The 27,749-nt window shown below is 38.5% G+C and overlaps 2 protein-coding genes across 2 annotated transcripts; both read right to left on the bottom strand.

Annotated features, from left to right (window-relative positions):
- Window positions 1-1,212: 1,212 nt before the first annotated feature.
- On the bottom strand, window positions 1,213-23,269 carry LOC122086684. The gene is made up of 10 exons (XM_042655669.1): window positions 22,934-23,269; window positions 20,806-20,928; window positions 20,592-20,679; window positions 19,640-19,725; window positions 19,335-19,550; window positions 16,594-16,778; window positions 2,956-3,114; window positions 2,767-2,847; window positions 2,620-2,674; window positions 1,213-1,596 (listed from the first exon to the last, which is right to left on the bottom strand). The coding sequence occupies exons 1-10, from the start codon at window positions 23,042-23,044 to the stop codon at window positions 1,390-1,392; spliced, it is 1,311 nt and encodes a 436-aa protein (XP_042511603.1). The 5' UTR covers window positions 23,045-23,269; the 3' UTR covers window positions 1,213-1,389.
- A 3,071-nt stretch (window positions 23,270-26,340) lies between these two features.
- LOC122087693 (late embryogenesis abundant protein 2-like) lies at window positions 26,341-27,193 on the bottom strand. Its single transcript, XM_042656894.1, has 3 exons — window positions 27,067-27,193; window positions 26,837-26,971; window positions 26,341-26,738 (listed from the first exon to the last, which is right to left on the bottom strand). Exons 1-3 carry the CDS (start codon window positions 27,124-27,126, stop codon window positions 26,622-26,624), a joined length of 312 nt encoding a protein of 103 aa, XP_042512828.1. The 5' UTR covers window positions 27,127-27,193; the 3' UTR covers window positions 26,341-26,621.
- Window positions 27,194-27,749: the final 556 nt, after the last annotated feature.

Below are 27,749 nucleotides of genomic sequence, written 5' to 3'. Positions count from 1 at the left end.
TGTAGTTCCCAATTGGCTGATCTTCTGTAAAACCATACATGGAAAACAATTCACTACCAACTTCCAAGTCCTACCAGATTTGAAGTTAAAGAAAGGCTCCATATTGAATTGGTATTACTGGACTAATGATGCCACGGGTGGAATCTTAGAAAATGAAGAACCAAGCATGATTGTCATGGCTTTTATTCTTCGACTGGACAAATGTCTACACTGACAGTATGCTAAGGAGTAGTGACATTAACAGTGTCAATAGAGATATAGATATAATAAACAGCTCATTTGATAGGTCATGATGTAGATCAGATGACTTGATTCCAAACTATTCTGCGTATATACGCAGGCCTTTCAAATAACTTTACACTTCAATTCAAGTAAGCCTTTTCCGAACCCCAAAAACAAAAAAAGGGAACAACCTAGTGCACAAGGCTCCTGCTACTACAAGGTCTGGGAGGGGCAAATGTACGCAGCCTTACCCCCTACCCCCTGCTACGCAGGAGAGGCTGTTTCCAAGTTTCCAACCTCCTATTTCACCATTCCACCCTATTTAAAGCCATGAACCAAAGGCTGTTAATATCCTTCGCACTTCAGAGTCTATCAATTATGTATGTGCCTGCCTAACATATCTTATTTCATACTTCGGTCATAATAATTATGATGCATGTATGTCTAGTTTACTCATTTCACTCCCAAAGCAACATCTTTGTTTTCTTTTCATATTTTGTACTGTTCCCCCATTTAATTTTATTATTTACTTATTAATTTAATTTCTCATTGCATCATTAGCTAGATACATTTGGCTATTTTTTTCATAAATGCATATGCATTTTATTTTATCCAGTTCTCCAAATTCAGAGTGTATTTGTTTACATTACCAAAATGTCATTTCATTGCAATGACTTACGTTTATCTAAAATGTTTTCTGCATATATCTACTTCATATGATCTAATTTTATTCCAGATAAGACTTGCATCAGATGAATTAGTTCAATGAAGTGATGGTATGACCCATACCCAATATTGATGGTTTTGGTCATTGTTCACTTCTTTATAAAGCATATAAAGCTCCATCAATATAATGAACTAATTCAAAATCTTTCCAAAAGTCCTGGAAGCCAATATAAACAAGGTCATAAACAATTTTTTCACTTGGAATCTTGATAAAATAAATAGCATCCAAGAAGCAACTTTGCACAACATTTACAGGGCTTAGAATTTATCAAATGCACATTTGAACATTCTTCCATTCTGATATCATACAGTCTGAATATTGCACTGAGTATCTGCAAGATACAAAAGAAAGAACAGGCAAGGAAGGAAAAAAAACAGAGGCCATCCAATCAAACATAGAACTTACATAATGCATGAGAAAGAGATTTAACTGCTGTACATTTAAGAACCTTTTCTGCTCCGGCTACCAATACCAGCAGGATTCCTCAGTTTACTCGACTCTGCTGAAGAATATAAGTCCCTCTGACCCATGTGGGAACCGCTCCGGAACCCCTGAGCTGTTAAATTCCGAGGAGATTCCATACTGGATTGACTCCCGCTAAAGGTTTCAATCTCCAAAGTCTTAGCTTCCTCTGTCAGCAAAGCTAACTGTTTTTCACAAAAGCAGGTCAATCTCCCTCTCAAAACATTATTCCAGATTATAGAAATGCTTTATCTAAGTTATGTATCAAGTAGATGGTCTACAGATAGGGATGCAGTACCTGAGGTCCAGCCCTGAAGCTAAGGACCCACCTTGATGGGACAGAAGTTTTCAGAGCACAAGAAATTACTTAAATGGATTATCCTATCTAACTTTTGAAGCTATGCCTGTTTAGCATAGTTTTCACAGCACAAGAAATTACTTAAATGGATTATCATATCTTTCTTTTCTTTCTTTTTTTTATAAAATCTCCCAAGTTCCAAAATAGCATCTTGAAAGCAGCCATTCAAGCCAATGGGATTGTTCTTCAATGAGGGTGGATGAGTTTAATCATAGAAAGCAACTCCAGATTGACGTCCGACTGCTTCAAGATGGGACTGGTGGATCTTGGAGATACATGCACCTGATCCAGAAAGCCAGACTTTTGTTTTGTTTGGAGGATGCACGCAGCCAATTTAGTTGCTGGTGAGTTGGCTACATTAGGGGTTACTAGGGAGAGAGTCTTAACAGCTGATATCTAGGCCTTCAACCCACTGCTTAGTTCCTAGTTGAGGGGTCTCGGTTGGTACTGTTGTATCCTGCCATAGAAATTTGTTCTATTTTTAATAAACTGTTATTTATCAAGAAAAAAAAAAAAATCTCCAATCAAGTGCAGATCTTTTACTACTCAGCACAGTGACAGCACTGTGGGCCCAACAAAGTGAATGGAAAGCACCATCCATGAAAAGCATCTTTTACCAGGAAGGTATTTCCCATAAGAGTCATATATGTCTTCCTTCTAATGTGGTTGGGCTGATGTAATAATCAGTCTACAGCATCAAACTGCACCCCTGAACACCATTTCAAACTATGGTGTTCAACCTTCACCCTATCAATGTGTACACAGTACACCAAATGCACCACTAGTCTGTTAACCATTCAACTTGTCTTCCAGAAACTCATTTCACTGCAGAAAACAAATAATTCAATACCCTAATTTCATTTTCTCTCAGACGGTCTTGCAGAACACTGATAGCTGGACTTAAACTGCAAATATAATAAACGAAAACAGTGAGTATTAGAAGAAAATACACTCTCAACCCAAAACTAGTAGAAATGATAGGAGGAATTGTTCTAACCAATACTCCATTAACTTGCACATGGAGGCCTGGTATGTTGATGTGTGATGAATGAAAGCAAGGGGGTGCACTTTCCCATCCCTAGCAATGCATCCAAATGAAATAAAAAAGGAAAGGAAAAAAAAATCACTAATCGAGCTGCAAAATGCTTATCATGAGTATTAGTGTGGCTGGGTATAATTTACTTACCGCATGTTCTGTAAGATGGCCTGTCTATATGCAGCACACTCCTCTTCAAAAAGCACACATTGCAACTCTGTAAATGAAGTTAAAGGTGTATCGAGCCTTAAGAGAGAAAAGGTTGGCAAAACTTGAAGGTGAATTTCCTTTCTGACATATTCTGCACCACTATCAACCAAGTAGCAATCCCGACCAATTAGAGGATATAACAGAAAGTATTCCTAACGAGTAAAAAGTTTGAACATACAAAGTATTCTAACAGAATGCTCATATGATCAATACATGGAGAAATGAGATAAGAATTAACATCTTAAATGTATCCTAAAACTAAATAAGAATGATAAACCCAGCAACCCTTTTAGAGGACTTCTGTCCCAAGTGTTTGAATTATTCATTTTCTGTAGTGAAAATGGGGGTCCACCACACATACACACAAAATAGCAACAATTAAGGGGCGTGGGGAGAGAACCTTATCAGCACCACCTAGTTCCTACCTCCCACACAACTTACTTTGCAACCAAGGAACAAGCCATTACATCATAGGAAATTTACAGTGCCACCCCCTGGAGAATACCACTATTAACAAAACACCCCTAACATTATTGACAATTAGAACCGGACCCCTTACTGTCAATCTCTATTAAGTGTGAATTTGAATTGACTATCTTACTCTTTTTCCTAAAACACAAATAACCTAACCCAAACTAACCTAGCCCTTCTATCGTGAAGCAACAATGACCAATGGACAAGTGAGCGGTAGGGGTGTAAGTTTGGCTCTGACGGCCCAAACCCGCCTTGGCCCGCCCTGAGCTCAAACCCTATCTAACCAGGTAGGGTTGGGCTGGGCCTGGGTTGAGACCTAGGCCCAGCCCGGTGCAGCCCAACCCCACCCGATTTAACCTTGATCTATTATTGTGTTTAGTAATAGTGTTCCCCTTCCCCTAGGCCCACGTCATGTGTTACACAAGCATTACACAAGCTGTCTCTATAACTTCAACCCACATCATGTGTTACACAAGCCACATATTCTTACCTATTGAGCTAAGACGACCAACTGGCCAAACTATTTCCCCCTTTTCTTTACATAGGTTGTCTTTGTGTCTTTTGCCATGTATTGATATGAACTTTAGATACAGTAGCAATCATGAAGAATTGGGCCAAATTTTGGCCTATCCAATTTCTAGAAGATGTGGTGATGCCAAGCGATTAAAAGGTCTACCTTATAACCAAGTTGACAATCTTGCTGCTGCAAATTTATGTATTATGGGCGGAAAAGGGCTGGCAATAGTCATAACATCTCCTTGCCCCCCCCCTTTGGTAAGTAGACTTACATTTGTCACCCTTTGTAAGAAAAAAAAATACAGGACCAGCCAGGGTCAACCCGGCGCAACCCTGAGCCCTGTAGGGCTGGGCCTAAGCGTGAACCCGGCAGGGTTGGGATGGGCTTGGGTTGAGATTTGGGAACCTAGGATCGGGTTGGGATTTTAAGGAACTCGGCCCAACCCGGTCCTGTTTCACCCCTAGTGAGCGGTGAGCTTCTTCAACCTACAAACCTTCTCCATTATGGTATTACTTTTCTCTGACAATCACCGACGAAGACAGTGGAAACCTTGGCGACCATTGTTAACGCCGTTACTCTGCTCATCTTCCACCCTTCTAAAAAGCTTGAAAATAGAAAATTTTGGATGATTTCTAAGCAAATTGAACAAATTAGTGGGAAATCGACAAGAAATTTCTAGATTGGAAGAAATTGAAACTGAGCTATTTTTCCTTGCACGTCCAGTCCCCAGAAATAAACCAAAAAATATGATCCATACCTAGAAAATCTTTAATCTCTGAAATATGAAAATGCTCAAGATCTAAACCCACAACTACAAGAAGTTTAGGGGACTTCATTTGCAAGTCCAATTTAAGTGTTTGGTTGAGGATTGCCATGGTGGTTGCGGTGGGTGGGGAAGGTGTGAGATGCAAAGGGCGGAGGTTGAGAGGGTCGGAGGTGGGGTTGGCGTCGGGGATGGTGGCGAGCGGAGCTAGGCTGGTAATATTCCACCATTAAATCATTTCCTCTCCCTGTTTACTTGCGGGAAAAAAATATCAATTTTATAGAAACCAAAGGTTCAATTGCATAGCACTCCACCGTGATTATTAGAGAAGGGCGAGGACATGGAAGGAATAGAGGCCAAAAGAGAGGGCCTGGCCAATAAAGTTCCATAAGAAGGGGTTGTTGTTGTTTCAATTGCAGCAAAGAGTGGAAACCAAAACCTGCCCAAGTTCAAGACACGGCAATCCTAAACCGGCCACTCAGACGCATTTGCAGACCTCCATAACCCAGATAAGGGAGGGTCTCTTCATTCTTGAGAATATTTCCCCGTCACCAGTACCCGCTCCTCAAAACAATGTGCAAAAGACTCTGCCGCAACCATAATGCTTCCACAGTTGTACCTCTGGACATTGGCTGGCCACCCGCATCCTTCTCCCTGGTATGTTGTCCTCTTCGTCGTCGGATTCTGGTCTCTGATTTGCAGTGATTTCGGCAAAGATGATGTTCTTTGATTTGGGGAAGAAGAGATATTAGGTAAAGGGCATACTTGGTAGTTTGGGTTTTATGAGGGTATTTTCATATTTTAAAAAAATAATAACCCAGCTGATGTCAGCACTAAAGGTATATTCCCTAACAAAGGCTGACGGTAAGAGGTCCGGTTCTAATTGTCAGTAATGTAAGGGGTGTTTTGTTAATAGTGGCATCTCTAGAGGGTGGGACTGTAAATTTCCCTTAAATCATCTATCACTAATCACAAAATCAAGAAAAAACCAATCAAGCTGTGCACGTGGAGAACACTAACTTCATGGTTACCAACATCATCACAGGTCTGCCTTGTATTGCAGTGATAAAACAGTCCTGAAGTCTTCAACACAGATACAACATAAACTGCCATAGAAATCTCACATCCCTGAGGCTGTAGTTGATTAGCTGACCCCAATGTGACTCATAAGGGACCTCAATTGAACCACCCATTAAGTATCACTGGTCCATGAGGTAGCCTCTAATAGTCTAATACATCCATTAACTGTATGATGCAATTTTATTAGACATTAATATTTATGGAGGCCTATGCAAAAGCTAGGGAGGCCCACAAGGTGTTGGTGGCAGTCAAATGGGATGAAATTGACCTTTGTGTAGTTAATCATAGATTGGGCCTTTTATTTTTATGGGTTTCAATGTAATGCCTCTAATTATAAGCCAATAAAGTGGGGGTAAAGTATTGATATATGGCCGTCCCTAAGGGGGGTGAATCTATGACTCAAAAATTCTTTCCTTTTGTGTCCTTCAATCACTAAATAGCAATCCATGTTGGCATTCCACATAAAAAACACGCAGTCATGCATACCCCCAGCCTCTTATCATAGGCACTTCCAAGTGTGCACACCAATCCTGCAACACAAAAACACTCCAAATCCCAGCACTGAAATAATAAAGCAATCAAAACCAAAACAAATGAATTTTATGAGGTTCGGTAAAATGCCCATCCTCAGAGTAGTGCCTATAAGGGCTTTATATCTCTACTCAATGCACTACCAATGCTGCAACTACAAGTGGGAGCACTCACACCGAAGTTTTCCCAACATATAACTAAGAGGGCACACACAGTGCCAATACAGATGACAGCACCCACTAAATACCCTTATCAGATAATAACAATAAAGACGGGCTTATATCAATGCCCTCCAAATTTGCACAAGCTAGTATAGGTCTACCATATCAACTATTACCTAGCATACATACATGTATTCAGAAAATATATGGAAATAAATACAAGGATGGAAAGTGTTTACAATCCCTTGTCTGAGATGGCTGGTACTTTGAGATGTACTTGAGATTTCCCTAAGATGATTTTTTTTTCATTGGAACTATCAATTTCACCTTTACTGGAGTACTGGAGCTTTCAAGTGTACATTGCCATGGAGGGAACCACACAACCAACCATTCTTCCACTTTTCTTCTCTTTCCTTCACTGTCTCGCACTTACTTTCCTTTGCTTTCAATGCACAACCATTAACACATAACCACCATTAATAGAACCTACAAAGCTCTTTTGAGGTGAATACATTCAATGTACTTGAGCAAAGAGGGGGACCTTCCTGGATTATTTTTGTACCCTTCTTCTCACTTAACTCTCTTGTTTCTTATTGCAAGAAAGTACAGCACGAACAAAGGAGTAAAATCCATTTTGAATGAACTCAACCAGAAATCTAGGTAGAGGGTTATGCCCTTGCAAAGATCAGCTAAGATGCTTAGAGATGAAATCTTTGAACCTTATTATAAGATCCTGAGAAGCACTAAAACACGGAAGTGAGCCCAGCCTTCAGATCTGGATATCAGTGAATAGGGCTGATTCTTAGCCTTTGGATGAAGTCAGGGGCAGCTGGCACCATTTGCAGATGGAGATATAACTTCAGCCTTTAGATGCGCAATATTCGATGATTGGAATCACAAAAAAAGGTGGCTTGAGACCTTTCGACCCTTGATTGGCTTGATCGAGGATCTTTAATCCGAATCATCCAAATGTTTATAAAAATAAACTGCCATAATTTATCAAATGGAATCATTAAGGAGCCAAGCATGCACGTGCTCACTTGAGCTTGGAAATGATCTAGCATCTTATGGGTTCCCAAGAGCCCTACACGTAACCAATGGCTACTTGCACATAGGCATTTAAGGCTTTTGCTAGTCCACGCTTTTCGACTCTTGAGCTTCGTAGTCTGAGGATCCATCCCTCCAGATCCCAATCCAACAGCCTGACCAGGTCCTTTAGGAAAAAGCAAATGAATTGTGGAACTCCAACTGAGCTCCTCACACTAAATAATAGCACGTCTGGACGATAAGACTTGGAAATTTCAGAACCAAACCCCTGAAGGCATTAAATCACAAAGACTTTTCTTGGAAATATACTTAGTTGATTTTGGCTAACACCCTTGAGAGCTAGGGTTCCGCATGTAGGGGCCTTTGCCTACATGTCATTGTGCACACCAGGGCCTTGCCCATGCGTGCTGCGCATGCACAAGCCTGCACCTATGGGCTGCAAGGCCTAAGGGTGCTATGTCGCGTGCCGCAGCCATGTGCAATGGCTGCCTTCCAAGCGCAGCCAGCTCCACCATGTCATGAGGCACCATGCCACATCAACAAAAAATGAAATATATATTGCCACCACTTCCACCTCACCAGATGGAGCCCGCATGACCCTGTAAAGTGCGCAACACTTCACATGGGCATTTCATCAAACACTTTTAGAGCAACCGTACAAAAACAAACATAACTCTCTCATCCGGAGTCAAATTGAGATGATTCCAGTTGCATTGGATTCACGACTCAATGCTTTACAACTTTCCAAAAGAAACCATCTGCCAAACTGGTCGAGATGACCAAAATGCCCTTGAACATGGACTTTGTTAAAGTGCCACAATATGATATGATCTTCCACAACCAATCTTTCCAGTATAACCACAACACAAATACAACCTTCGACACTTACCTGAGCACTACCATGTTATTAGATGATTGTACACTACCACCTCATTATCCCCCTTTGGAGTTGTTGGAAACCCTCTTATCAACTGCCTGATAGTATAGACTCTGAGCACACTCCCCCCCATCTGCAAAACCTCCAAATTCTCCCGCAACCTGGAACAACTATCTCCCCATACAGTGATGAGGATTCTCACTCCCCCTTTTGACAACAAATACAAAGGGATGCTGATGGACCTACCCTGAGTCCCATATGGGAAAAAATCTACATTAAGTTGCTCCCTTGATCCTATGCACCTTAGTGCTTGGGAAGAATGACCAGTCCAACTTCTATCTAAGAAGGACAAACTGCTCCTTAGAAAATGGCTTAGTGAAGATATTTGTTGATTGCTTTGCTGTGGGGACAAACTTCAATCTCACTGCTTATTCTGTGACCTCTCTCAAGAAATGATAGATGGGAATGAGCTTGGTTCTTGAGTGCACCAGATTCCTTGAAATGTTGAAGGCACTGGTATAATCACAGTAGATCACCAAAGGGTTTTCCGTCTGTAATGGGAGAGGGACATTGAGTCCTGCTTCTTACTACGCCAAGCCACTAGGCTACTTCCCAAATAAAATGCACATCCAGTGGTGATCTTCTTGACATCCACATCTCCAACCCAATCTACATCTGAAAATGCTCATAAAGTGAAGTCCTTGGTCTTGGGATACCATAGGCCATACTCACAAGTTCCCTTCAAGTACCTGAAGATCCTCTTCACAGCTCTCACATGAGTCTCCTTGGGCCTAGCCTAAAACCTTGCTACCATACACATAGCATGCAAGATATCTGGCCTACTAGCTATCAAGTACAAGAGGCTTTCAATCATTGGCCTATAAATAATGTGGTTAACTGATGGTGCTGATGGTGATGCATCTTCTTTAGCCAACTTGCATCCAGTCATCATGGGTGTACCAAGAAGCTTGCAATCCTCCATAGTTAACTTCTTTACACTCCCTCACATACTTGGTCTGAGATATGAAAATTCCCCCTCAATTGATTGATCTGCAAACCAAAAAAATAGGAAAGCTCACCCAACATGGACATTTCAAACTCGTCCTGCGTCCTCTCCACAAAGTCCTTACATAGCTCATCCTTGTGGCCACAAAAAATGTCATTTACATACACCACGACCACAATTTGACTATCAACTGCTGATTTCGCATACAAGTTGCTATCTACCATTCCTTTCCTAAAGCCCAACTGACACAGGTGGTATCCAATCAAGAATACCATGCTTTGGAACCTGTTTCAAACCCTACAATGCCTTCCTCAATCTACAAACAAGTGTGGGGTCCTCACTAATTGAAATCCATCAGATTGCTCTGTTTAAACTTCTTCTTCTAAGTTGCCAATTCAGAATTGCAAACTTTACATCCATCCGATAGACTTTGAAACCCTTGTGCACACTAACAAAGCTAAGAACATCTTGATTGCTTCTAATCTGGCCACAGGAGCAAAAGTCTCCTCAAAATCAATACCCCCTACCTAAGCATATCCCTTACACACAAGCCTTGCCTTGTTTCTCACTAGTTGACCTTTTTCACTGAGTTTATTTCTGAAAGACCAAGTCCCACGTGTGATTTTTTTCAATCTCGTCAAGCTCTTCATTCATTAACTTCATATAACTATCATCCCTACTAGCCTCATCGACAAATTTTGGCTCAAATTGTGAAAGAAGTGAATAGGTGTTGGTCTTCATTCTTCTGGTCTGAACACTTGCAATGGGGTCACCTATGATCTTCTCATCTAGATGAGGCTTATCAACTCTGCTCTATCTTCTCTAATCATATGACTCTATATCAGCTTTTTCATCATTAGATCCATCCTTCCCCTTAAACTTATCCTCACCTTTGTCATTCACATTAGTGAGGTCTTAAAAAACAAAGGGTTCATTTCCTGAACTTGTGGGAATGTCTCTCTGTTCATTAAACTTGACATATGCACTTTACACAATTTTTCTTGAAATGGAGTGGCCTAATGAGATGCCCTCATCAACTTTATAATCAAATTTCCCCAAATCTGGATTTGTGTGATTAATGTAACACTTGCTACCAAAGACTTTGAAGTGTCATATTGTAGCCTTCTTACCAAACCATGGCTCATTGGGGTTTTTGCTCTTATGGGATCTCAACATGCAGTTGTTATAAATACATACTACAATCTGAATTATCTCTTCAGAATCTATTACACATGCCATTCTCTCTGCTACACTATTTTGTTGGGGTGAGGGGTTCTAGCAGCTGAGGTATGTCTTCTAATGCCATTATCATAACAATATTCTTTGAAGAATTCTGCCCAGCTGTACTCACCTCCTTTGTTAGATCCCCGACACTTGATTTTTCTTTCCCTGTCTTATTTTCAACTTGCTTTTTGAACTTGAATCTTTCTAAAGCCTCTGATTTGTGCTTCAAGAACATCACCCATGTCAACCTGGAGTGATCATCAATGAACAATATAACATACATCTCATGTGATGCTCTATGTCTTCCTAGAGACACAGTGCACTTCAATGGCAACTGGTGTGATACTCCTTTGACTTGAAGGATATTATTGTCTATTTTCCTTCTTGACATGATGCATGTATGGGGTTGGAGGGCTTCTTCAACATCGGTATATCCCTCATTGCCCATTTTAAGAAATCTTAGCAAGGTTGTCAAAATCAATATGCCCACATCTTCTGTGCCACATCCATGTTTCCTCCTTTACACTGACCATACATAAATAGTTGACTCTCAATCAAGGTGTAAATATTCCTTGAAGTTCTCTGACCTATAACCATCAGCTTCCCTATGCTTAATCTTCTAATTTTATAGCCTTGGTAGCATAGTTTTTAAGGCGCTGGTAAGGCTTGGCTCTAATGCGGTCTAGAGATGGTAAGGCAGTGCTTCACCTTACGTGAAGTGGGGCCTTATGGGTTTTTTTTTTTTTAAACACATTTTAAAATTACTTGATGAAGATTCCAAATATAGATTTTTTATTGGTAGGTGTATGATTTTGTTAACACTTGAGATGTATAGGATCAGCTTTACTCCACCAAAAATAACCAAAACAAACAAAACAAAAACACGATTCACAAACAAAGTTTGGATTTTGTCAAGGGTTTTAAGAAAGGGCTTTGAGAAGGAATCAAAGAACAAGGAAGAACCACTGATCTAGGCGACCATTTTGCTCCGGCAACGGTGAGCTTCATTCTACTTTGACAGGAGTAGAAATATAGTGGATGACCTTAGGGCTTAGGCACTCATTTGGCATCATAGAGGTAAATATAATAAATACTTGTGTTTTTTATGTCTTCTTTTCTTTATATTTATAATTTTGTTTCATAATTATGTATTTATATTATATGCTAATATGTTATGATGATTGATGATTGATGAAGATGAACTTAGTTTATTCACTTTATTGATTTGTTTTCTTGATAAATTCTTACATTGGTATGAAAATGGAGCTTTAATATTTATTAACATATGAGTAATAAGATTCAACTAGGATTTGAGTCAAATAGATTGGTTTATAAAAAAATTAAACAGGAATGCTTTAGTTAATAAGGTGACACTTTATGCCCACCTTATCGTTAAGGCGCTCCGAAAGACCCTCAAATGCTTCCGTCGCCTTACCGCCTTAAAAACTATGCTTGGTAGTTGAACACAGGCTCATGTCCTTTGCATGGTTCGAAATCTCGTCGAAATTTCATAATTTTGGTTTTTTTTTTTTTTTTGGCCAAACGAAATAAGGTCCGAAATAAAATTTGTACAAAATTTTGGTATCGTTTCGGTATCTCACCTGTCTCAGTACATTCCATGTCTTATAAATACCATATCTTGGTAGAAATTTTGGTATTTCGGTCGAAATTTTGACTGTATCGGTGGTTTCGGTTCCATTTGCATATTTTGAAGGAAAAACACTCCAACAAGCCTCTAATTAGCCACATCATCACACATTTTGACTTCCATTGGACTTCTACAAGATCTACACATTCAAAGCTTAGGAAAGGTAAAGTTTTTTCTCCAAAACCAGGTAAAATTTTCAAAACAGTTCGACTGTTGCTGCCAAACAAATGTGCAACTATAAAACAATGTCATGTCCTAATATTTTTGCATTTTTATGTTCTAAGCATGTTTATTAACCTTAAAATAAGTTACCCACCAAGTTTCAGGTCAAAATATGGTCGTTTGACCACCAAAACAAAAAAAAAACCATTTCAGCCAAAATTTCACCGAAACGAAATGAAATTTCAGTTTCTTAACCCACCGAAACGAAACGAAATTTTGAACCTTGGTCCTTTGTCACAAATCTGACTAATGCAAAGAAGGTTGTGCTTGAGTCCTCCAACATATACAACACTTTGGGATTTCACCTTCCCATTATTGAGACTCATAGTGCCCTTCCCAACTATTTTGCACCATCACTATTCCCAAACTTTATTGCACCACCTTCATATTTTTCAAGTCTCTCAAACCTCTTTTTGCCTCCAGTCATGTGGCTTAAGCAACCACTGTCAAGTATCTACTGTCCAGTCCACCAAGCAACTACAATGGAGCCATGGAGGCACGTTTGCATATCTTCCAGACCTGGGGAGGCATATCCGAGGTTAAGGTATCTAGAGTGTGTGAACCATGGGACATATCAGGTTGTTGTGATGGACTTTGAGTGTTTCTTCTCACATACCATGACATGGAAATTTTTGGTGATCGAGTCGAAGGAACAGTTTCGTCGACGGTAGCAATCTTCGTCATCTTTCGACCCCACCCGGAACTCTGTGTAATGACAAGAGTAGAATACTAGGAGGAAGGGAAAGGGACTCATGCTCATTTGCACCTTTGGGATTTGATGTGAACTTGTGGTTTGTGAAGCTAGTGATAGGACACTTGCACCTTTGATGTAATGTTCTGAAATTTAATAGTATTAAACGATTTTTCTCCATTTGTCATTTGCAATTGCATATTTTAATTGGTTTCTTTATATTTGGTATGTTAAAGTACTAAATCATGTGTAAAACAGGTAAGGTACGATGTGCATTGCCAACCTACGGTACGAAACCAAATGAACAATTTGAGTGTGTTTTTCAACAATCTAAAGGCTCCATTGTGCTTAGGAATGCTTAATTAGGGTCTCTGCCAATTTACAGCCCAAAATATGGCTGTTTGACCACCAAGAACCGACCCCTGTAGAGTTTCAACCAAAATTTGGTCGATACCCGAAATAATTCGGTTCCATCGCTCTCTCAATCCATGAAGAAAAAGTTTGAAATTAATGACCTTGATAACCTTAAATCTTTTCTAGGAACAAAAGTGGTTAGATCAAGGAAAGGAATAGTCTTGAACCAAAGGGTGCTGCTTCACTCTTGACATGCTAAAAAGCACTGGCATATTAGAAGAAACCATGTTACTTTCCAATAGAACAGAATCATCAGCTATGCAAGACAAAGGTGAATTGATCAAAGATGTGACTATGTACATCATCAGCTATGCAAGACAAAGGTGAATTGATCAAAGATGTGACTATGTATAGAGGTTTACAACTAAGGGAGCCCCTCAAATAACGGGGAGACCTAGGATGTAAAAGATCATAACATGAGTGATTCGGCAGATTTTAATTCCTATATATCCACTCATGTGGTACTTCATCATATGATTCATATAGGATCTTGAACCTTGCACATATGACAGACATTAGTTCTTCAAGGACTGGTAGATGCAGAATCCTCAAAGCCAAAAGAAAACGTCCCTATAGAAGAGCTTGATGTCCATAATAAAATCGTAAGCCCATTGAGGAAAAACAGCAAGTGATAGCAAAAGAAGAATAGAAGTTCGTTGATTAAAAGGGTACAGCCTCAATTGTTCAGGTACAGCAAGATGTGACCATGAATGGCAAGGAGGTAACCTCCATGTTTAAACATCCTCCAACTGAGTTTGTTATTCCTCACAAGTTTCAAGACACATATGGATCATTATAATTGGCCTAGTTTATAAGCCGTAAAGTGAGGGTAAAGTTAGCAGAAATTAGTAATTAAGTGTCTAGGTTAGATTAGGACAATTAATAGCTTTTAAGAATTATTAGATTAGGATATTTAATAGCTTTTAAGAATTCTGTCTTGAGTCTATTTATTTTAACTCAGCATATGAGAGTGGTTTGGACTATTGGGCGAACCTGTGGCACAACGGTTAAGTTGCACTATGCAACATGTTGGTCACATGTTCAAAACTTGGAAACAGCCTCTTCTGCGAAGCAGGGGAAAGGCTGCGTACACTTACCCCTCCCAGACCCTACAATAGCAGGAACCTCGTTCACTGGGTTGCTCTTTTTTTTATATGAGAGCGGTTTGGACATTGGAGTCCTTTTACGAGTCAATTCATAAATTTTTGAAGGTCTTTATATATGTAATACACCCCCCATCAATTAAGGATGATTTGAATATAGAATGTGAGTTTTTTTAAGAGCTTGGGTGTTGTTGAGCAATGCATACGGGATTTGGTATACCAAACCTGATTACCTATCAGGTGCGATCATACTCTCTTCTCTTCTACTATTCTTCTTATTCTCACTTCTTACTTCTCTTGATTCAACACCCAGTGGAACCCTCTTTCTGGATCAATATCAGATTGCTAAATTTGGTCATCTTCCTTCTTCAATTTTGTTTCATCCAATATTTGTTCCCGCTCTGTCCAATTAATATAGATCCTGGTATACTTGTAGTTCTTGTTTCTAGAATATTGTCTAGAACCCTGAACTACATAACTTTAGGTGCGCTAGTATGTTCAGAGACCACCAGACGTGCGGTATATCCATGGTGGTCTAGAATCATTTAAGCTTTGCACTATCCAAGAAATCAATCAAAATTAATACATTTGGATGTTTAAAGCAAATCCACAGTATCACCCACATATCCTTGGCCACTGATATTTAGCTCTCCAGGTATCTGCTTAACCAAAACAGAGTTCTTTGATCTGCAGGGCCGACTCATAAATTAGGACAGCCCAAGAATTAAGATGGTATAGGATGAAAAAATCTCCATACGCCTTAACCTTCGATGATAATAACTTTTTCTCCACCTCTCCCACTCCATTTGGATCTGGAAAACCTTGTTAACAAGTTTTTATAATCAAATTACACAACAAGCAACACCCTTAAAAGAAAACATCAACTATACCATATAGGCATATTGACCTTTCCCTTCTTTACTTTCCATTTCTTTTATTATTGTGTTCACCACCACTGTGGCCTAATTCCCGTGATGGATAACCATGTTCATATTGGTGAATCCCAAAAGAAAAATGCAGGATTTTATTTTTCTCAATTCATTTTAGGTTTTCTTCCCCAGATTCATTTCATCCAAACAAGAAAAAAAGACTCAGTGTCATCACCATCACCATCACCATCACTACAAACATTATAAGTTGATTATTTTGAATCTGATTTGTTAGTAACACATCATAGCCATCATCATATTTAGATGAAAATGACTAGAAGACATAATACTGGTTGTTGGGCGAGAGGAGGAAGTGATCAAGAAATTGGAGATGGAGAACCGAAAAGCTGCAGAAAAACTGTGGACACTCACATGCCATGGGATCATGCAAGAAAATTATCTCCTAAAATGGGAAAACCCATAAAATGTTTCTGAAGGAAAAAAAAAAGGAAATGATCTTGAGACACAATAAAAAAACATAGCTACCGACTGTAACTTCAACACCTCACAATTAAGAGGTCGTGAGTTTAACTCTCCCTGGGGCCCAAAAAAAAAAAAAAAACATTGCTACCGACTGAGGCAAGAGATATTAAACCAAAACTCATGCCCTGTGCAAGACAGTGATGGGAGAGCAAAGCAAGGAATACAGTCCTATAAATGGTAAAGATAGGGGAAAGCATGGAAAAGTTCTAGAGAAGCTTGCTAATCCCATACGATAATGAATTTTTCTTTATCTTTTTCCTTGGGAGGTTAAGAATTAAGAAACCGATTTCTGTCTCCTTTATGGTTGGCAACGACTACTTTACTTTGCAACATTAACAAAAAATTCATACTTAAATATACAAAGTATGAAGCAAGTGTTAGGTGATCAAGTACGTACTCATGTAATACCTCATGTCCAAATTTGAGCGGTGCATTGCTTCCTGCATACTTGCTGTCATATCCATGGAGTCTATGTCAACAATGGCATTTTGTAAGTTGTCACTGTGGAAATCTGCTACCATTTTCTCTTTCCCAAGATAGTTGACATCCGCATGAGCAAAAAATCCCTCCAAATCTGCAGCTTTTTTTCCACCCTAGCCAACCATATAACATTCATTATTCATGGTTAAGAGAGTGACTGAAACACAAGTGGTCTCATCTTTAAAATTAAACAATGAATAAAAGGCAATAAATTAAACATCGGAAAAAGGGGTGGGGGGATCTACCTTTCCTAACTGACAGATAAGCACAATGAGAAATAAGAATTTCTTTCACTAAGGCTGGGTTTGGTTGCTGTCTCAGGTAATAAAAAAAGAAAAGAAATGACAAAATTTCCTTCGCTGCTTGTTTGGTTGCGTCAAGAAAATCATGAGAAAACATGACAAAAATATGCATTGTTGTTTGACTTTCCATGGATTTTAGTTGATCATTTCCCACCTTAAAAGAGCAATAGATGAATTTAGGTATGACCATGGTTTAAAGTATCGGTGCATATCGTACCGCATTGGCCGATCCGTATCCGTATCGGTATCGGTCGGCACCCGACATGATACCCACCAATACAATACATGTATTTTAAAAAATATATGTATCGAAGCATATCATACCATATCTAATACTCTCTAATACTCATTGATACGTACCAGTACTCTCGATACGTACAAATTGAGCCCAGAACGATTGAATTACATATGTATTGGTTCGTATACTCACCGATACGTATCTACAGAACCCATATCACTTTCGAAACAAAGTTTGTTCTCCTCGATGGAAATTCTTAGGTTTCCAAAATTTGAAGCACAATTGCACTCCCAACAGATTTTACAATCTTGATTTACCGTTCTTTCATATCCTCCTTGTCACGAATTATAGCATCCTCATGTTGATCATCTCCTTCAGTTTACATATGCAGAGTCCTTGCAGCCAGATAAGTGTCTTTCATTTTATTTCCCAATTCCATTTAATTCTTAATTTCTATAAGAATCATCATGACAACAGGTGTCAGCATTTCCATGTAATGTTGTTTGTCCCTGCAGCAAGCCAAGTGGATTGATCCTTCTACAAAATTAAACGTTGTATCCCAAGTTACTGCCATCCCTTTTGCAGTGTTCTAGTAGTATTTTTTGTAAGAAGCCAGATGGCAAGATTAAACAATTAAGTTTGGTTTACTTCTTTTTTTTTTTGCTATGTTCGAGTATATTTAGGTATAACAAACTAAAACATTGCATCTGACATGAATTGTTGCATCAATTTGTTCATAGATTTTAAAATTTCTTAGAAAGTTTGAAAATAGAATATTACTACATGTAAGAAACCTCATCCTTTTGAACGATTTAAGTTGAATAAACTTGTCTCTAAGTATGATGTTCTCCATTTTAGTGTTTATGCATGATACATGTTATATATAGTTTTTTTTTTAATGCAAAACTCTACAAAAATGTGTTCCCTGTACATTATGTGCATATCTTTAACATATCTCCAATAAGATACGATACCCTCCAATACATATCCTGAATTTAGCCGACTGATACCGATAATTTAATCCTTGGGTGTGACCATTTTTTCCTCAAGAGTTTCTTTTCCTTGTGTTTTCTCGCATAATGGGTGAGACACAAAACTAGGGATAACTTTTCTGAAAAAATAGTTACTTTTTTCCCCTAGTTTTTCCTCCAATACTGCAACCAAACAATCACATCTCCAGATTTTCTTTTCCCCATATCATGAAGGAAAGGAACCAAACACAGCAACCTTTATAATTGAATACTAATCTGAATTACTAAATCTTTTCTCATCATACTTGAATTCTGCATGCTGTCAGCTTCCACGATCCAATAAAAATGTTTAGAAGAGTTCTTCATTTCTTCAACATTCACAGGCCATTGATTTTGAACATCCTCAGACTTTAAGCAATACCAAAGGAGCTCCTAGAGCACACTAATGTCATTAATTTGGACTGAAAACCACCATTAGGGTAACAATTACTCTATAAAGACTATCCACAAGTACTCCTCTTATATTAGAAATGAAACAGAGAGAAAAGAGGGCCACAGCGAAGTAACTACTTATATTAGATGGGCCTAAATTTCTTCATCGTAAGAAAGGTGGCCAACCCCCCCCCCCCTTTTTTTTCTATTTAACACATTATACATCATTTCACTAACACAGAACATAATACATACATCTTGCATACTGATACTTTTTAGGTAATATTATAGAGTCTCTAATGTTCCTTATATTCAAGGTATACCACAAAGATGCCTCAAGCCCACATAATGACTTAAAGTGCAGTGTTAAATGCTGTTTTGTGAGAACATGGCATCCAAGTTTTGAAGCCAATAAAGTAGCACTCCTCTTCTACCAAAAAAAAAAAAAAAAAAATAGCACTCCTCACAGGAACCCATCAACTAGCACTGTTATCAGATAATTTCTTTCTAAATTGCAAATGTTTTTTCAACCTACAGCCAGGATGTCAGCCAAAACAAGCAATTCACTTGAGTTTGAAATCCAAAAATGTACATTTACACAATGCATCACTTTGAACCCTAATGGTGGCAACACCCAACAAGCCATGAACTCTGTGGTGCAAATGTCAGTTGATCAACAAGCAAGGATTAACACAGAGGGAAACTCCATGACAAGTTGCCAAATACCTTGGTGCCTCCAGCAGATGCTCTTGAATCACCAGTGTCCCGTTCAAGGCTGTCTACCTTTGAAGATCCAGATCTAGCTGACGTAACCTCAGAGGGACTCAAAGATGTATCAATCTCTATAACTGAACTGTTGACAGGTGACACAGAAACAGGTCTAGCTATGTGCTTCTGCCTCCCATCCAGGGACTGGAATGCAATGACCTGGATTCTTCCGACCTAAAATAAAATTTAAATGTTCAAATCACGATGAGACATACTTAATTACACCATTAAGTTCAGAGAAAGTTTTAAATTTTGATCCAGACCTTGAGCGCATCTTCACTGAAACATGAAAATATGAGCCCAATAAACCCAGTATCTAGAAGTTGATACATGGACTGAGTCCGCACATCTGCAGAAGGTAGAATGCAGAGACAAGACAATTTCCATGTCAATGAAACAATGATATTGTTAACTAAGGAAAAACTTTAACAAAAAAAAATATGGAAAAAGAATAAAACATATTTAGCCACAAAAAATGTTAGGCATAGATCTTCTTTTACCTTATTCGGAAAAAAATGTTAGGCAATGCAATTAGTCATGTTCAGCTATTTTAAAGAGACTAGTTGTCAGCTCAAATCTTCTTCTCTTACTCCATCTTATTTGTTCTAGCGCAGTTTAGTAAGTATTTTACTCATGCCTTAACAACAAAGTCCTAATCTAAGTAGGTCATTCTTTATTTGAAGTTTAGTCAATGTAAAAGGGGGCTGCAATGAACCACTCTAGCCAGAAAAGAAATTTTTCAATCATTAAATTTAAAAAAAAAAAAAAAAAAAAAAAAAAAAAAAAAAAAAAAAAAGAAAATAAAGTTCACAACCAATGCTTATGAATGCTTCTTTCCAATCCAGATCAGACAATGAGACAATATACTATATTACAACGGTAAACATGTAATAACTAGACAGCCTAACCCTTCTCGCTCATGTATGTAGGAACCAAAATTATAAAGTCAACTACAGTGCTCAGTTTCTGTAAGTATGATCCCATACCTTTCTTGTTTTCCTTGTTAGCCTATTTCCTCTATATTTTCCCAGTTTCTAAACTTTTTAATGTGCTAGGTGTTGGAAGAGTGTTTCTTAGCACCAGAAAATCAATAAATACCTACAGCCATGTAGAATAACATATAAAGAGATCCCATTGTTGTGCAAATATACAGAAACAACTTCAAGAATGATAAGCAAAGGTTAACAGAAAATAAGAATCTCCAATCTTCCTTACCAACATGGGACGGAAGAACTGTAATGTGCGGATGTGAATGGTACCACCCAATCACTCTTGTTGTTCTTCCTGTAGCCAGTGTCATTCTGTGCTATAAGATTAAGATAAACAACCACAAAACCTACCAACTAGCCTCAAGTATTAAATTTGCAGTTAATATAGAAAATTGACCAGCACACATAAAGTAAGCGGATAAAAAGAAAGTCAAGGATATCTCGGCCTGAGCTGATGCTGCAGCCAATTGCTCAGGATTTGTCTCTACTCGGTCTTTTCGTCGATCAGACCGTGTTTGAGGTGATGCTCCCCAGATTAGTGCAGTGGCACTCCCATTGTTGTACTGAATAATTCCAACATCAGAACCAAAGTAAAAGACGGAGAATAACCAAATTGATAGCACTATTTATCTTTCATGTTGAATTATTTCTAACTTGATAGAGGCCTCACACAAACTCAAGAAAATCAAAATTCACTTAAGATGTAATAATTGACCAAGAAAAGCAGTAAATGTTCGACAATCTTTCACAAGCTAGATTCAGTGATCCTGTAAAACCCAAGCAATGTGATATCCTTGAGGAAACTTATCACATATTACATTACTTACAAACTAAAGAAAAGGAGAAAAAAATCCCACTGAGAGTAAAAAGGAGGCATAAAAGGGTTGACTTTTGTTCTCCAATGCTGAGTCTGAATGATCACGATTTTCAGTGGACACCTGAAACACAGTATTAATGGTAATGCTGAAGGAAACATATTTAGTTCACTAAAGCTAATGAAGTTCACATGAAATAAGAACTTTTACACCTCTGCGATCGTTCACCTCTGCCTCGGCCTGGAATTACATCTGCTCGAAAAGTCCCCTCGTGCCATGGCACGAGATTATCTGGTTCAAAGGCCACATCCCTCACTACAACTTCACAGCTTGGGGTGCAATCTCCAACTGTCTCCCCACCTAGTCCTTCCTCATCTTCACGCACATCCAGGTCCCCCCCCCCACTTGTTGTCTCTACTGGAACGGCTCTGAAGATGCAACCATATATTCTTTTCCTACCCCTTCTCCTCCTCCATCTGGAAAAGAGTTCTCAAATCCTACTGGCCCTCCAGCAAAAGAATCCCTCCTTTGGATAGAGAATGGATCTAGATCGACATGACTTTTGGAGGTCATTCTATTTAAGACACAATTGGAAGCTAGCATTTGGTGCCACAGTTAGTCATATTTGGATGGAGTGCAATCTCCGTAGATGGACTTCCAGCACCCCATCCTTCGATAAGATTTGGAAATCCATCTATTTTGATGTCAGCTCCAAGATCACAGTTGCCTTCATCATCGTCCTATCTGCGATTCCCCTAGGAACAAGTGTATAGTTTCTTCTTGGGGTCTTTCTCCATCTATCATCTCCCCCCAATTGATGTATCCCGTCTTAGTTGGGCCTTCTACCCCCTTGTTGCGCTGCCTCCCCTGAGGTCTGGTCCTTTGGGCTCGCCCCTTGTATATTCTCTCTTCTTATTTATGAAATTATTTATTAACAAAAAAAAAAAAAAAAAACTTTTACACCCACTCAAAAGAAGACCCATAAATTAATTGATAGAAAGATAAGGACTTGTTACCCTCAAAGAGAAACAACCAATACAAGTAGTCCTATTCCCACCACAAATAACATCTGCTAATTCTAGTACAACACCCATCTAATTCACATTTCACACCTAAATAAATAAAAAAGTGATGGAAAATTTTTTTAAAAAAATTAATAAATAATGTTCTATCAATTTTGCGGATCCAAGTCATGAGAATTTTCCTATCTATTTACACATGGACTCTGCTCAGATAGACAAGTGCCCAATGCCATTACATAGGTTGATTACATGAAATCCTATTCGGCCATTCCAAATCAAATGAGAAAACGAAATTGCATTAATAGAGAATTGCAGAACAGTCCGCACACGGAATTGCAGAGAAACAAAGCATGAGAATCGACGACAGCCAATATGCCAAATTAGCTCAACTCTGCTCAACCATCCACCAAAAAACCCATGAAAGCTTAATAACTCTTTATAGTATATTCCAAACAGGAAACAACCACAGGCGTATGCACAAGCAATACCTAAACACTCAAAATTCAGCTCAGTTCATATTTAGCAATATAAATACCACTTCTCAGGAAACTCCACAAAAGATTGCACGAGTCAATAAAACCCCAAAGCCACATAAGGAGACCCATTTCCAATAGAACTCCTCAAATGATCCTACCAAACAAAACCCAATATCTCCCTATCCCATCCGAAGACTCCAATAAACGAAAGAGAACAGGAGAAATCAAGATTGAATCAAATTTATCAAGACCCACCTGAATGTCTCCAAGGAGAAGACCCATGATCTCTTCCGTCTCCGTAGACAATGCGTGGGTGAGGCAAGTTAACCAGACATCCTCCGACATTTTCACGTTTGTTAGAGACATTTTCCTTTTCTTTTTCCCTCTTTCAAGCTTCCAACGTTTTCCCCGAAACCTGAAGAGGGGACTGAAACGAAACCCAGATTCTTAAGATCTTCGGAGGTCCCTTCCTCTATACTCTGTATAGCAAGAAGCAAGATTTTGGAAGGAAGGTGGGTTGGGCAACTGGATCTGAGACTCAGAGAAACGAAAAACCCCTCGTCTGCTTGATGTTATGAGACTCGTAACAGTATAACAAAATGGTAACGAGGCATATAATCTGTTCGATTGGTCGATTTCGATGATGATCTTACGAAATCTAACGGTTTAAAAGCCATGTATCAATATGGATATATTAGCGGTGCTTTCTCCATGGAAGGTGATGATTACGTCAGCGAGCATTTGTGCAGATGCACCTTTTTTTTTTTTTTTTTTTGGCAAATAAATGCACCTGTAATGTGAAAAAGGGTCATTTTGGCTAATAAAAATTCTCACCAAAAAAAAATAAAAAATTAGGACAAAGGATCGCTACCTGGTGGAGGACCAATGAGAGAGTGTTGGGACATAACATGAATAAGATTTTTTTATTTTGATTAATAATTTTTTATATTCATGTGTCTACTAGCAAGGCCCACAAGGCTAGGCACGTTTCTCTTTTTCTTAAAAATGAGGGAGGGGAATTGATGCACCAGCAAGGGGGCAAATGAGAATGCACACTGTGGGATCTAATAAGGGTGGGATATTTTATTTAACGAGAGGTGGGGTATTCATTTCACCTTTTTCATGTATAGCACTGGTGCCACTGCCACATAGTTTAATAGTCTTTTCCCCTAAAAATTAGGTTCACGATTTACTTTTCTTTCTTTAGGGAAAAGGTTCATTGAGCTTGAGATGTATTGCACGCTCTCACACATGGGATTATTATATTATTTTTTTAAATGATTGAAAAAATCATTATGAACCTTGCTTGCTCACAAAACCCTCTCCCTTTCTTTAATAGTTATTGGTGTCATTGACTCAGCTGATTGTGATGTTTTATAAAATAATATGATAGATCCGAGTCATCCACTTTTATAATTATTCTATCAAAATTGTCTTTTTTTTTTTGTTAAGGGGTTAAATGATAACCATTAAACTTTCACTAAAAGCATACGTTGCTCACCAACTATGCTATCCCTTTTTATTTTTTTTATTTTTATAGAAAATATACTTATATTGAAGTAGGAATAATATTTACAACAATAGTAGAAGATGGATAGAAGATGGATCTTGCCCGTCTTCAATTCTCTATATCAACATGATCCTAGTACATTTTCAAAATTCAACGATTATGGAATAATGATGCCTTTGAGGGATTAAATGGATTTGAATTTCAGAAAACTTTCACTATCACTGGATTTTGAAAATATACACGCATTGCATGCAAGGAAAGAATTGGACTAGAAATAGAAATGAGCCAATTATATAGAAGACTACGTACCCGCAACATTTGAATCAAAGATAAGGGAATATGCCAGGGAGAAATGCTATCCCAAATAACAAAAAACTAGTTAGAGAACCAGAAGAGGCTAGAGCATCGGCTACATTGTTGCCTTGTTTGTAAGCAAGAATTGAAAAAATTGACTATTCCAACATAGAGTTGAGAAAGAACAATTTTTTTTTCTTTCTAGAACAAAGGGAAAGTACATATTAATAATAGCAAAAGTATTTATACACATGCATGACATACATGAGATGCAAAAATATATATGGGAATGTTAAACTAAATAAGACTGAAATTAGATATGTGACTAAACACGATCATATCTTCTCTATCTAACTGTCAGAATGTACATAATCATCTATCTATATGGCAGAATATGTGTCTTATGATGTTTAGAAATATAATATTATATTATTGTGATGATAATATTTCATCCTTTTTTTCAGGGTGGGGGGATGAGGTACTCCAAGTCATCGGGCAAAGTATGATAGCATCTCTATGTTTCTCTCTCTGCTTCTCACATGAAATAACTCCATTGCCCTCCAATATATACTATTTTGTCATACCTCATTAATACGGTCCTCTATTCCGCTTGTTGGGAAACCCCTTTTTGTAAAAAAACCCTTAAACCATAGTTATTAGGTGATTGAAGGATATGTCCGAATCCTGTACCTTGTTCCTAAGCAGTGATGCAAGTATGGCATTGTCGCTCCGAAGCCACCCAAAGCATATCATAATTTTTAGGGCTTAGGTTGGGCTATTCAGCTTGCGGGGTGAGCTAGGGTTGGGCTTTTGTAGGCACAAGATCTGGCCGAACTGAGGCTAGGCTTAAGGCCGTGGGTTCAGCCCGCCTTCTAGTTTTCATATGCATATAAAATGGGTGCAAGATAAGGGCTAAAGGTTAATAATTGACTATCATAATTGATGTATAATAATACAACATTGATTTACATATAGCAAACATTATTGTCACAAAGGGCGTGTTAATTTTTTAAATCCCACGGGGTCTGATCAATCATGTGGATAGATGATGTGTCTATTATGATGGTTGGATAGGAAAGATAAAGTTTCGATTAGTCACCTGTCAAATTTAAGAGTCTCGTGAGAACCTAGCAATGTCCCAGCTTGTGTTTGCCCCTCTCCTCCCTTCTAGTGAAAATACCCTTCTACCTTCCCATGTTCCCCCTTCTCATGTGCATGTTGCTTGCCAACCTACCCGGAGCGAGCAGTGTTCCTATCCCTTCTCTTTCAATAAAATATCATTTTTTATTGGTATACATCCCATGTATATTATGTATTTGTATCATCAACCCTCTAACAATATTGTGTAGTCTTTCAACTAAGAACATAAATAGACGGCTTCAATAGAATAAACTATTAGAATAGATGGTTCAAATCTTTTTGCACCTTACGTAAATGTCACAATACGTGTGACACCAATAACTACCCCAAACATATACACATGTGTAGGTAAAAAAATATTTCTCATTGTTATTATTACTGAAAAACAACGCTACCTAGCCTAGGGTCATCGATTTAGGAATCGGGATCGTATTATAAAATTGATACACATTTCAGTATCACAGGTAACTAATCACAGTATGATACTGTCATAGATCAGGAGTATTAGTCAAAAAGTGGTTTATCTTTAAATTTGCACCTGATACTAACCTAATGCGGGCTGATACCAGCTGATCTGGATCAATATATATCCGTAATGATCAATATTGATATCCATACCTAAAACCATGCATAGGGGTAGGAGAGAGGGGAATAAAAACACTATGTGAGAGGGCTATAATACACGGGCATTGTGGAGAAGAAAGAGAGGAAAATCAGCTAGGGAACAAAAAAATTTATTCCGTTAATGAACATAATCAGATTCAATCAAGGAGATCACCACACTGATCTCTCTTATAATTGTTGGCATTCGGGTTTGATGGACACACATATCCAACAATAATATGACCCCTCAACAAAACAAAACAAAACAAAAAAAGCTCCTCTATTAGAAGCATGCATCGCTGAGTCTAAACCACTCATCTCTCATATTAACTTGGAAACAAACACCAAATGAGAAGGAAAAACAGTAAAAGGGAATCAGCTAATCATTTCTCAAATCTAGTTGGTTGGGTTCTTTGGGTTGATGGGATTGTTATGATCAGTACTGTTCATCCCCAATGTGCTCTTCACTGCATCAGCTGCTCCTTGTGCCATGTTCTTCACTTGCATCCCAGTCTGCAACAACACTATTATTATTAAAAGGGTTGGATTGGATGATAATAATAGCCCTAGTTAAATCTGATTTCATGGGTTATCAGGTTTATAAGTAGTACCTGTTGAAGCAAACCAGATGCTTGGTCCTTGGTTTGGTCCATAGATTCTTGGCCACTCTGAGCAGTTTCAGACGTCTTACCCATGGCATTTTGGGCAGTACCAGAAGCACTGTTCATCATCTGGTCCTTCTTAACCTGTTAAAATCCAAGAGGTACATGATTAAACAACATACAAGGAATTAGTATTAATAATCCATGCCATGCATAAGAAGATGGTGATCAAGTAGTACCTGAGCCTGACCGACGGCCTCACCAGCTTGGGATTTAAGGTTCTGAGCCTGGGACGACATCTTCTTCTTCTTCTTCTTCTTCTTAGGAGTCTGAGTTTTCAAACAAAAGCTTTAGGTATGCTTTGGTGTGTTGGAACCATGTTGCCATGGAAGGGGAATTTATAACATCCTTGGGTGGGTCCCTCGTATGAAAACTGTCCTAACACGTGACCAAAATGGTTAGGAAAAAATGTTTGGATCCTCTTGACCAGGGGTTTGTGGATGCACCTTCAAGGTAGGAGTAGTAGAAGGAATTGGTCAGTGTGGAATACTGGAATAAGATGCCCTCTTGATCTGCTCCAGCCTTTTATCAATAGGAGTAGAAGGAATTGGTCAATGAGTAAGATGCCCTCTTGCTATACTCCAGCCTTCTATCTTTAGCTTAGGGTGTTACTTGATTTGGTTCTGATTTAAATGGTTAAATTAGTTTTAATTGATAAAAATCAAAATCAAACCGTTTATTAATCAGTACTAAATATTGAGCGGCATGCATATGATCATTCAACATACTTTGGAACCTTGATATAATTTCTCCATTGCGAGTTCTAAAGATTCCTCCAACATCTACATGACTAGGGGATCCAAGATTAAGACATCAACAAAAATGATGGAAGGTAGTCTCACACATAATCTTTGTTGGAATT

Source organism: Macadamia integrifolia, chromosome 8 (genome assembly GCF_013358625.1).
Source record: "Macadamia integrifolia cultivar HAES 741 chromosome 8, SCU_Mint_v3, whole genome shotgun sequence".
Lineage (NCBI taxonomy): Eukaryota > Viridiplantae > Streptophyta > Magnoliopsida > Proteales > Proteaceae > Macadamia > Macadamia integrifolia.
This window is presented reverse-complemented; position numbering and strand designations above follow the sequence as displayed.

Bases quoted from the DNA above. Each gene is read 5' to 3' on its own strand.
- LOC122086684 (XM_042655669.1), bottom strand. From the start codon at position 23,044: ATGTCTCTAACAAACGTGAAAATGTCGGAGGATGTCTGGTTAACTTGC. The intron at 19,726-20,591 runs GTAAGGAAGATT...TACCTTCTGCAG, and splicing joins AGTTCTTCCGTCCCATGTTG to ATGTGCGGACTCAGTCCATG. The intron at 3,115-16,593 runs GTATTACATGAG...CTTGGTTGATAG, and splicing joins CGCTCAAATTTGGACATGAG to TGGTGCAGAATATGTCAGAA.
- LOC122087693 (XM_042656894.1), bottom strand. From the start codon at position 27,126: ATGTCGTCCCAGGCTCAGAACCTTAAATCCCAAGCTGGTGAGGCCGTC. The intron at 26,972-27,066 runs GTACTACTTGAT...GGATTTTAACAG, and splicing joins AGGCCGTCGGTCAGGCTCAG to GTTAAGAAGGACCAGATGAT. The intron at 26,739-26,836 runs GTACTACTTATA...GTGTTGTTGCAG, and splicing joins CATCTGGTTTGCTTCAACAG to ACTGGGATGCAAGTGAAGAA.